General features: G+C 33.9%; 1 protein-coding gene across 3 annotated transcripts; it reads right to left on the reverse strand.

Moving 5' to 3' along the window:
• Positions 1-3,112: 3,112 nt before the first annotated feature.
• On the reverse strand, positions 3,113-8,688 carry LOC132163559 (calmodulin-binding transcription activator 4-like). Of its 3 annotated transcripts, none has more exons than XM_059573892.1 (11): positions 8,593-8,688; positions 7,705-7,830; positions 6,934-7,049; positions 6,244-6,332; positions 6,018-6,115; positions 5,588-5,716; positions 5,467-5,504; positions 5,051-5,136; positions 4,322-4,400; positions 3,945-3,985; positions 3,113-3,865 (listed from the first exon to the last, which is right to left on the reverse strand). In XM_059573892.1, exons 1-11 carry the CDS (start codon positions 8,645-8,647, stop codon positions 3,256-3,258), a joined length of 1,467 nt encoding a protein of 488 aa, XP_059429875.1. In that variant the 5' UTR covers positions 8,648-8,688; the 3' UTR covers positions 3,113-3,255. The 3 variants fall into 3 exon arrangements, with proteins under 3 accessions (XP_059429875.1, XP_059429866.1, XP_059429883.1); XM_059573883.1 differs by having other exon boundaries at positions 5,446-5,504; XM_059573900.1 differs by lacking the exon at positions 7,705-7,830 and having other exon boundaries at positions 5,446-5,504.
• Positions 8,689-12,108: the final 3,420 nt, after the last annotated feature.

Here is a 12,108-nt window from a genome sequence, read left to right on the forward strand (position 1 = left end):
GATTTTGTTTTCTCTCGAAAATTCCCTTGCCAAACACCAAACCAGGCGTCGTCCCCATCCCCGCTAGCTTCATGTCCATCAGAGTAATCTGGGATTACAAAAAAGAAGAAAATGTTGGCCTAGGTAAAACTTACCGAGAAACAAAATCAAGAAAAACCCAAAGATCTCAGGCACACAAATGGAATTACCCATAATCGCAGAACAACAACACAAAAATATCATTCAAAGAATCACCACTCTTCTGCAAAACCCCAGAAAAACTAACCCACAGCCACAATACTCAACACACAGAAAAATTTCAATGAAAACACAAAGAATGGAAAAGAAAAGGTGTCAGAAGTCCCCGGGCCTTTGAAGACATGTATGAAAGGAAATTATGTACTGTGGAGCTTGAACCTTCTTCCAAATACCAAAACGAGTATGGAACAAAAACATAGAACAGCAAGGAGAGTGTGGAGAGGGTGAGAGGGTCGAGTGAGAGCAGAGTGAGAATGTGAAATTCACAGCTGTGAGAAGACAGGGAGGAAAGAAAGTGAGGGAGCCGAGATGGAGGGTAATCGAGAGCGGTGAAAAACAAAAAGAAATAAACTGAAGGTTAATACGGTAATTCTACATTAGGTTCAGCCAGCTCATTTTATTAAAGGCACATATACCGACACCCTACAGTGTCTAGGCAACCTCACCACCTTTGCCAAACACCACCTGAATAAATTAAATCGTCCACTTTCCATTAAATTTCTACTGGTGCTAGCACGTTATACTCTATCAAAATGCAATTTATGTCTCCTTTAATAAAAAATAATAAAGAAAAATATAAACATAAAAAGACAATTTTAAATACAAATATAAAAAAGATAAAGAAAATTATTATTATTATTATTATTATTATTATTATTTTTTTTTTTTAGAAAAAGAAGGGGTGGCTAAACTATCCCAAGCTTTTGGGAGCAATCTCGGCCACCCCTTTTGGCCGAATAGAGAGTGGCTAAACCACTACAAAAGATTCGAACCACCTCAGAAGAGCCAAAGAGGGTGGCAAAACCACCCCCCAATGCCACTGGCGTGGTTTAGACCACCTTTTTTTTTTTTTTTTTTTTAAACAATAGAAGAAGTTTTTTTTTTTTTTTTTTTTTTAAATATTCTTTTATTAAATGGAACTCATGTCGTCTTCTAATTGGGTAGAATGTGACAACACCGATATAAATTTAAAGGAAGGTAGATAAAACAATTTTAAGCTTAAAGATAGAATGATAGAATAATCTTAAGGAAGGATTTAATAAAAAATACCTCAAGGGCTTGTAGAGCGTTTTTCCATTCATTTTGAGATTGGTTTTTATTATTTTTATTTTAAGATCTAAGCTTTCGTCATGTTTCAATCTAAAAATTTGGTTAATTTTTTGTCATTTTTTAAACGAGAAATATCCCATTTCCCTCTCTCTCGTCTCTCTTCCTCTCCCCGTTCTCTTTCCTTTCTTTCTCTCAATCTCCGAGCCCACAAAAGTCTTGGTCATGGATGACGGCTATGGACCTCGGCCATGGTCAATGAAGATTGAGAGAGGACAGGGGGAGAGAGAGAGAGAGAAGAGGTAGACGTCAAAAATCATGAATAAGCTGGCCGCGGTTGTATTTGGTAAATCATTAATAAGAGTTACAAAAAGTTTACCTATTTGGTAAAAAAATTTAAAATACTGTTTTTTTACTTTAAAAATGATCATAAAGCACTTTAAAAATAAAATTTTTTATAAAAAATTATTTTTGACTTTAAAAACTCTATTTTTCAACACAATCTAAAACATGCGTTAAAAGTTTATAAGCATTTATGACAAGTAATGAGTTAACATCGTATCAGAGTCAAAAGTTATGAGTTTGAACTTTGACGTCTCTACCATTTAAAATGGTTTAGACATTTTAAGGATTACTCTATAGAAAAGTTCTTAAAAGTCCACCCAATTTTTAGGTAAATGATTCAAATTTCGACATTTTAGCGTATTAAACATTTTTTTTTTTTTTTAAATTGCTAATTTAGTTGTATCTCACCAAGTTTCATACTAGGATAATAAAATTGGAATAATTTAATTAAAAATAACATTCAAGAATTTTAAACGAAAATACAGAAAGATTCCGATTCTCACTATTATCCATCAATCATTTACAATTAACAATGTCAACTCTCCTAATATAGTATGTGCAAGGATTGGGGTACCCTGCTATTCCTTGAGGGGGACCTATCCAATCCCCTGAATCCAGCTGCAATATTCTAAAGCTCAAGGCATAATTTAGCTTTAGAATTTAGCTTTCACGCTTCAATATCAGTCGTATATGATATATCCGTCTTATTTGTCTATAAATGGTTGGTTTACAGGTGTGGGTGGTTGCCTTTACTGCTACCTCATATCTCGTCAACTTTCGGTTTTTGCCTAGAAACCAAGGAAATACTTGCAGAGACTTTTCCTCCAATAGCATTTACTGCTTTTATTACACTACTTTTGCCGTATTTTCCAAGTGAGTGAGTGAATTGTGAAGAAAAAAAAAAAAAACCTAAAATACCATAAACATAACATATATCTAATCCAAAATTTTGATGTTTAATAATATATAAAATATATATTATATATAAAAGGTATGTACTCGCGTCCGCATACGTTAAAACCGTTATTCGCATCCGTATATGTGGATAGTGTTGGGAAATTAATCCTATTTCCTAAGATCCGTGAGATGCGAAAAATACGAAGAATGCAGAATAACAAAGATAAACAATCACACACGACACAAAGATTTAAGTGGTTCGGCTTAACAAGCTTACATCCATTAGCGGAAACGACCTAAAAAAAATCTATTATCAAAAGATGAAGAACAAAAATAGTAGAGAGAAAATCACTCAAATCCTAAAGCCCCAATACACCCAAATCTCACTATCACACAAGAGAGATTATTTTCAAAATATAATACAAAAGATAGATGTATAAACTTTTCTTTCGCTGAAAGAGATGGTTGCTGATCTCTATTAACATCCGCCCACATGTACACTCTTAATGTTCTTGTTGTGTTCCAACTTTATAATTAACGTGTTATAATCTTATCAAATGAAATACCCAATTACATATACACGATCGAACAATAAGCAATTATATATGTCTAATATACATTGAAGTTTAGGGCACACTTCCAAACACATCTAAAAAGCTAGACCTCCAACTCGTCTCACTACAACTGCACGCAAAATTAAATGGGCAGCAATCTATCTCTCTTTTATTTTTATTTTTTTATATATAATATATCCTTTTTTTTAACAATTACAGCCTTCTGAAGTGAGAACCACTTAAACACGCTGAATACCTTTGTCCATCTCATCTGAGCAACAGCTGTAGAACGTGCCGCCGACAGGAAGTTGTCGACGGCACACTGTAGTTCCCAGGATGATTCTAACTCGAGGTTCTCAAAGTAAATAGCAGTATCGATAAATTGCGGATGATCCTCATCACACAAAGGTAGGGAGCTGGTGACTTGGTCTGGGAAACTCAAAGCCTGGTCATATCTGAGACCCATATTGTCCAAATTGTCCAAGCCATGCTCATCCAAAACAGAAAAGGTATCTGGAGAAGCTGCACACTGTTGGGTATAATCAAATTCACCAATCTCACCAGAAGCCAAAAACTTGGGAGGGCTCTCTGTCCAGGGAAAGCTAGCCTCCCCGTCATAAGAGAGAGGTTGTTGATCAATATGAGCATCAACCAAAGCTACTTGTATGTTAGAGCAACCTTCTCCTTCAATTTCAGCTCCAGAAAATACTGGGGGAGAGAGGTTGTCAGTGAAGTTCACATGTAAGCTTCTTGACTCGGAAGTAGTTGCCTCATTCCCACAATTCCTGAAAAGAATTGCAAACGATGTCATCTATCTAATCTTATCGCCAAGGGTAGTTAACATAACAACCCTTCATTTCTTACTGTTTCATGTTGTCTAAATGCTTCTCAAATACCTCGTTGACCTGTAAATACATAAATAAACATCAATGAGTATTGACCAATTATACAATAATCAATGAATACTGTGACAAATATATTTCGGAACAGATACTAATAGTCAGTCAATATATTAATAGGATTATATATCCAAATCACCAGAGTATCATTTCTTACTGTTTCATGCTGTTTAAATGCTTTTCAAATGCCTTAATTTTAACTTCATAGAATCTTAAAATAGTCTCACTAAAATACAGCATTATGATTCAGTGAATCAACATGCACAGAATAAAGAAGTGACTTCAATATAAAACTGTAGAACCAATTATCACAAATAAATTAATCTAAGATAATAAACTTACCACTCTACGAATCACGGATTCTAGAATTGGCTCTAGAAAATTCTGGACTGATTGCCTCTTCTTAAATTCGCAGACCACACTGAATAGCATGAACAAAATCATTACAAATCAAATTTATGGGAAAAACTGTCATCAGTTTGGTCCAGTATACCTCATCAAATACACTAAACTTCTTTATATCAAATATACAACCACTTCATACTTTTTTTTGAATGACAATTCTAAAATCATTTTTTCATATTTACAAGGAAAAGCGATTTTCACTATCCAGATTCAAAAGAGTTATTATTCAATTAGAAACCGATTTCTACTATCTTTCCCTAGACTTTATAACACCCATATCCCATTCTAGAAACTGAAAACAACATCAATTGTCCAACTCATGCAACCATATGGGACAAGGAGATGCCATTTGGTCCAAAGACCATTGGCATCAAATCTCCACAATATCAAGCCAGCAGCAATCAAATTCCGCATGGGAAAGACACATTGAAGGAAAATTCCCACTAAACAAGCAAACATAGTTCAGCTATTACCAAACTAGTTCATTTTACTCCATATCTCCACTTCCTCAGAACATTTCAATCTTATATCACAACAATACATGACATGCATCAACAATTTTCACAAAACAAGCATAACCCACCTCCATTCACGCTCAATATTCTACTACCAACAACAGAAACTAACAAAAAAAATCAAAGCTTGTATTAAGTAAGTCACTCTTACTCCCAGAAAGTAGGAAACCTCCTACGCTTATCCTCAGAACCACTCCCTTCTGGCTGGGCGTTCACATCCTCTCGCTGTCTCTTCTTCTGCAACATCATTTACCAACCGTGAACAACAATCCAAAGAGACCCACATGCGAGGAAACAATAGAAATAAGAATTTGTACAACATTGTACAGAAAAGAAAGCTAAAAATTGTGGCACATTAAGATACCATAGTCTAAAATCAATCGTTCACTTTCTGCAAAGCATACATCAAAGGTGAACCAAGAAGGAGATGAAAAGGATTCAAGATGAGGGAAAAAGCTCTTCCATTGAAAAAGAGAAGGTTCTTATGGAAGGAAAAAAAAAAAAACAATATAGGAAGAACTCTAGACTATGAATGATTCTACTTACATCATATGAGTAGTCATTTACCTCAATTTGATTTGATTGATCAAAGCTTGAAACTTCATCTGCCAAAAAGAGGTGAATATTGAGTGTGAATTGTTTTCTGTCTAGCCACTGGCTCTGCCACAGATAGCATCTAATTATTTACCTTCTTTAGGTGCAGTTGAGTTGTTAGAATCATTTATAAGTAGGAGTTCATCCCGTTTCATTGGATAAATCTCATGACGCCTCCATTCGTGATTCTGGACCGTTAAATTGTCACCAAGCCCTGTTGATTCTTTGAAAAGCAAAGGGTTTGAACATTGTATATCCATTTTCAAGAAAAAGGTACAGTTAGAGTATTGACAACGTGCACTAGTACTAACAATAAATTGAGATAACAGTTGTTTAACTAAACTTGTAAATCCAGGTACTAATTGTCTAGCGTAATGAGAATAACTATAAAAGTAAATGAAGAATGTATCTTCTTATGACCTCTCTAAACTCAAAATTACCAGTATGTGTACTAAAACAAAATAAGCCACTTCTGTATGAAAACATTATACAATTCAATTTATATAAAGTTCAATTAATATCACCTAAAAAGTCTTTGCCGCCAGCATAATATACATGCTTATCGCCAGATTCCTCCTTTAGTTCACGATAATGAACAAGGACTATGTCTTGTTCTGGGTTCCTGAAACAAAAAAGTATTACTAAAATCATAGATCAAATTACTTTAGGAAAAAATTATCTTCTATATTATTAAGATATAGCTGCAGTTGTTGGACTTTAAGATTGGCATAAAGCTTAACCGTTACATACTTGTCAAGAAGCCTGTAACACCTGCGAGCAAAGGTCGGGTTATATTGGCCATGCACATAGCATACTTGGATCCTTACTTGATTACCAACCTGAACCATGAAAGGGCATGCAAAGGGAGCCTCATTAAAACAGAATTTTCCAAATGGAAAGAACCTTTTATAACCTAATGAAATTTATATAACCTTGACTATGAATCGTCAATTAATAGGGTAAATCTAATCAAGGTTCCAGAAATCAAATCAACACCAGCAACATTGGAGCTCATACTACAGCAAATTGAGCCACAAGATCATTACATCTATGCACAGGTGAAAATAATATGCCCAAAACATGCCGTTGCAATTAACAGGCACATACAAGAATTAAACAAAGCACAGAAACGAAAAACATTAAATTGAATTTCTGGGGGTGCATACATGCATGTATAGATAGATACATAGATAAATATAGATATGATGCATGCATATGTAGTGTTAGAATGTATGATTGTAATCAAATCATTTTGATTACATATCATCTCCTACTTTTTAGGTAATCAGATTTGATTATACATGTACCTGACATATCAATGTATTTGTCTGCCTGTATCAAGAAGTGCATATTGTAAAAACACAACTCACTCAGGTACCATTAGTTGCATATACACAAGTTGATGCCACTATTACATATTAGAAATTGGGAGAACCTCACTTTTAAGCGTTCATTAGATTCATTGACAGTCTTGCCATCCTTTTTCTTCTTCCAGTTATGACCATCCTGCCTGAAGTACCTTTGCCTCTTACAGTCAAAAAGTAAAATAGCGCCACCTGTCACATTTAACAGCCAAAATAGAACATATAACAATATCATTAGTAACTGATATCATCTACCTACTGAGGAAGAAGCCTTGTAAAATATATGTAAACTTCATCAAACTTATGCAAGAAATATGCTTCTTCGTTTTTTTTTTTTTTTTTTTTTTTTGTGAGTGCTTCTTCGTTTTCAGTTGTAATATATAAGAGCTACAAATCCATAACCATTCTGTATTAATATTAACTACTTTGAGATATAAAAATATGCCTGAAGCATATCCAATGTGAGTTGCAAATGCTTTGAATGCTATCACATGTAGCAAATAGGTACAACCACAAGATTCACCAGGTGAGCACCTAGGCTTTCTGACAAGACTGATAAGAAAGGGCAAGGGTGTAAAACTTCAAAATAAAGAATGTTAAGGACTAGAACATAACAAATCAATAATTTTTGAAATCTTGTTATATCACGTATAGAAGAAAAAAGATATATTATAAGTTCCTCCAACGTTCTTTCACGGTCCTCAAATCCTTTCTTTCCTTTCCCTCCAAATACATTAAGCTAAAAAAAACTTTAGAAATTGCATGAGGACATATGCAATGATTCTAGAGTTAAACCTTATTATAGCAATCATGTTACAATTAATAGAAATAGGCAATAGGTAATTACTTTTGGGCAAATTCACTGGACAGCTATAGACGCAGAAATGCTTGTGATTACAGATTATTGCATAAATTTCATCACCGCAGAGCCATCTTCTTCCGGCGTCTTTCACAATATTCCCAATATCTAAATCTGTTCATGGAACAAGGAACCATAAAAAAAACAGAGGCATGAGAAGAATACATATCTACTTATCTAGATAAAATTACTAAACTCCCCAATAGTAAATGTGTGAAAAGCTGTGTATTGAGGATCAAAAGCATCTGACCAAAGCCTTTCATTAGCTCTTTGTGTTTCAAATTCAATTTGGAAGTAGTTTAATTCTTCTATCAATGTTATGTATATGTCTACTCGGGAATCTGGTTGAAACCTAAACACCCACAAAGTTGCCAGAAAATCTACCTCCTTATTGATTCAAGAAATCTCAAAATTGCACTATTACTATGGTTTCTGTTATAAACCTCATGACTCCCCTGTTTACAAACCTGATCTCTCTGTCCCTGTCTATGGATCCAAAGAAGGATTTAAAACTTTCCCATTGAAAAGACACTTATTGTTTCAAAAATACTGGAAAGTGGATGAATTTCCCAAACGATGAATCAACCAGTCAAAAAGCTACTGAACAAATTCTTTTCTTGCATATGAAAGCCAAAAAGGGCAAAAAAAAAAAAAAATTTACAACTTTATTCCATTAACTATTTAGCAACATCAAAGTGACTCCCTGCTTTAATAACACAAAATTTAATCTTTAAAAAAAAAAAAAAAAAAAAAAAAAAAAACACTGCAAAATGTTCTTTCAAAGTGCTACTAAGTATGCTAATGCTTTTGATTCAAGAAATGCATTTCCAAATACATAAATAAATTAAATCAATGAAGTAGAATCTATGTCCCTACCTTGCAAAGTATGGAATCCATGCATCTCGGAGCCCACGAGTTGGTCTGCCGCCATTGCAAGCTGAACTCCTCCGAAGTAGTTATTTTCTCAGACACCTTAACTCACACTTCTGCACCTTAAGCCCACCGAAGTGCATTTATATGAAAATAAGTTCACGTAATACCGCGTCGAAAGAAATTGGAAAAGTATTAATTTGTTTAACGAAAATTGCGGGTTTTTTTTTTTTTTTTTTTTTGTCTCCATTTCTGTGTTATACTGCGTACACGTGGTGAACCAATCCCGCTGACTTTGTAAAGACGACTAGACTAATGGGCCAATCTGTGAACGGCTCTGATTACTTAAAGCTATGATCTCAAATCTTGGTTAAAGATTTCACCTTATAGTTCAACGTCTTATCAAATAGACCCCTTAGTTTAAAAATCATCGCAGATGAAGCCTTCTGCCAACAAAGTTAGTACTTCTGAGAAAAATCACTGAGTGAGAGAAATCACTCATTAACATTACAGTGTAAATACAAGCCAACAACGAAAATACATGATCTGAGATTTCTACGATCACAAAATATTTTAGTAGCATTATCAATTATTGATCGAGTGCTTCTAACAGTATTCTACCAACTAACCAAACCTGATAATGTGAGACATTCGCTCGGCGTCTTCATTCTAACGAATTATCTCACTCTAAATGCGGGCAACCTACTAAACCACAAATAACTGCATAAATTTACGACTTAGCAAACAAATATTATAGTTGAGTGTGCAATAAGCTTACGAGTTACAATTTACATCATAGAATAATAAATATGGATTTTCACAAATATAATAGGTGTTACCTCTATTATTACAATAAAAATGTAGTTTAGTTTAAAGAGACATGTGCATAATCCTAGCAACAATTACCAATATTTTTAATGCAAATAAATAATGCTTTATAACAAGTCATAACTATTATCCGTATAGTCAATTCAAGCCATTAACCCTTTCTTATTAGGGTTGGTGCCATCTCAAGGAACCTATAATACAATATCGGTGCCTAGATATTGTACACTACTATTCGCCTACTTACAACTCGATCGAGTCCGACCTCAGGTGACCCACGCTACTAATAACGTATATCCTGTAGTGACCTATCATTTAAGCATAGCTGTGACGGTTACGAACAACCATTGAATTCAAGGCTCTTATAAACCATAAACATCTTTTGACAGGAGGGTCAAGCCTATATACTAAGCTCATTACTATTATACCGTACGTATTGGTGTACCATATTATACGATGTAATCATTATTCATTAGTTAAATCATTTATTCATAACTTAAAAAGTAATAGACTCATAACATACGTATGCTTAGTCAACTAGCATATAATACATTTTATTTAAAACAATTGTAAGTATTTACTTACCTCTTCTACTCACTCAAATCATCGGACATCTCGAACTCTTGCTACTGCGAAACATATTCTAACATTACACAGTACCTAAAGAACCCATTCCATGCATTTAAAATCCTAGTTGGGAGTTAAACTCGCTAAAGCATCATGAAAACCCTAATTATCCATTATGGACACTGCCAAATGCTCAGTTCATAATAGTCAAGAGTTCGGTCAACAAGTGTCAAACTTTCGATGGGTACTAGAATGCATGCAAGATTCCTATTTCTTACCAAACATGTAGCAAATCTCATCCTAAGCTCCTAATAGGTTAATAAAAAATGTCAAACTATATCATTTTGAAAAACAAGAGTATGCCCATATCATTTTGAAAACCTTTTTGCTTTAAGGGAGATATTTATATTAATTCATCATGGCACATTAAAAACTTGTAAAAAGCATGAAATCATATGGTCAAAATATAAATAACATGGAAACAAGCTTAGGGTACCAAGGCTTACCTTGTAGATAAGGGTGTAAATGAGCCAAACTTGGCTGAGGTTCTATTGTCCAAGCTTGAGTTATTTAAGTTTGTGTCTAACTTGACACGAGGCTAAAAATTGTGTTCGAAATCAGCTCGTTAGGGTTGGATCCATGTTAAGCTTGAACTCGAGTTCGAGTATTTTGGCCAAAACCCAAGTCAAGAGCACATCACATGTAACTAGGGTTGTTAAGTGAGCGAAGCGTCTCGTGAGCAAGCTCGAGCTCGGCTCAAATATTAAATGAAGTACTTTATGAACACAAATCTCAGCTCGAATATTAAACGAAGCAAGTTCGGCTAGGCTCGTGAGCAAGCTTGTATAAGCTCGTGTGTGTGTGTGTGTCTATATATATATATATATATATATATATATATATATATATATATATATAAACTAAGTAATACATAGTTAATTATAAATCTCATAATTATTAAAATCTTAAAATTGCATTTATATTTAAGTGTTAGAGAATGAAAAATTCTAAACCCTTCGTGATCAGAGAAAGAGAGAGCAATCATTAAAAAGACCTCGATTCAATTAAAGTAGGTCCAAACGAAAGGAAGAAAAATCAAGTAGAAATTATTGAGAGAGATTGCAAAAGGCATAAACTATTGAAAAATCATACAGACCCAAACACTATCACTACCTGTTTGATGAACGAGAGTGAGAGAGTGAGAAATGAGAGTTTAGGTGGAAGATGCGCTGTGACTGATGAGGGGGATTGAGAGAGAGACATTGAAAAAATAGTTTTTTGTAGGGGGCGTTGTCTCAATGCAGTTTAAATGCAACCTGTTAACTTGTCCCACATTGTTAAGAAAACATTAATCTCCAAGTTTGCTTATCTATAAAAGGATGCATATCCTCTCTTTGAAACCAAATGCCTTACTGTATTGACTCAAGCTCCATATTCGACTAGCCAGGTTAAGCAAATACTCATATGCAAACTAACTTCTTAAGCCGTTTAAGAATACTTGAAGTTAATTTTTTTTAAAAAAAATAAAAACATTAAATATAAGAGCCAGCTCGGCTCGACTTATTATTAGCTCGAGCTCGATTTTTTTGGCTCGCCCTTGAGCTCGAGTAAAATTTAAACGAGCCAAGTCTGAACAAGGGAAGCTCGCTCAAGCTCGACTCGTTTACACCCCTACACGTAACTATTATAGTATAATTAAAAATGCCTCATTATAATAATAAAAATTCATTATATTATTATACTATGAGTACATTATAATGAAAAATAATTCCGGTTTTAATAAAATTACGACGCGTATAAACGCGTGGAAATGGAAAGGCAAGTTGTTTAAACGATAATCGATGAGGTTGTTTTAAAAATAAATAAACAAACACAAGAGTCAACAGGCCAGTGGTGATGTTTTGATAATCCTTTTTAGTTTTCTTTTTTAAGAAGTTGTCGGTTAATGTTTTGACTTTTTATAATAATAATAAAAAAAAAATTAAAAAAGAAGGCAAATAATGATGAGCAGGCCAATTGATTCTCCAGTGTAAAGAGTTCACCTAATCTTATCTGTATTCAACTTCAGATTGGTTGATATACATATCTATATATTTTTTTTTTCTTAGTGTTAAATAATAATTTAGGAAA

The sequence above is a fragment of the Corylus avellana genome, chromosome ca1, assembly GCF_901000735.1.
Source record: "Corylus avellana chromosome ca1, CavTom2PMs-1.0".
Lineage (NCBI taxonomy): Eukaryota > Viridiplantae > Streptophyta > Magnoliopsida > Fagales > Betulaceae > Corylus > Corylus avellana.

Bases quoted from the DNA above. Each gene is read 5' to 3' on its own strand.
- LOC132163559 (XM_059573883.1), bottom strand. From the start codon at position 8,647: ATGGCGGCAGACCAACTCGTGGGCTCCGAGATGCATGGATTCCATACT. The intron at 7,050-7,704 runs GTAATTACCTAT...TAAATGTGACAG, and splicing joins TCCAGTGAATTTGCCCAAAA to GTGGCGCTATTTTACTTTTT. The intron at 3,866-3,944 runs GTAAGAAATGAA...AATTCTTTTCAG, and splicing joins CATTTAGACAACATGAAACA to GAATTGTGGGAATGAGGCAA.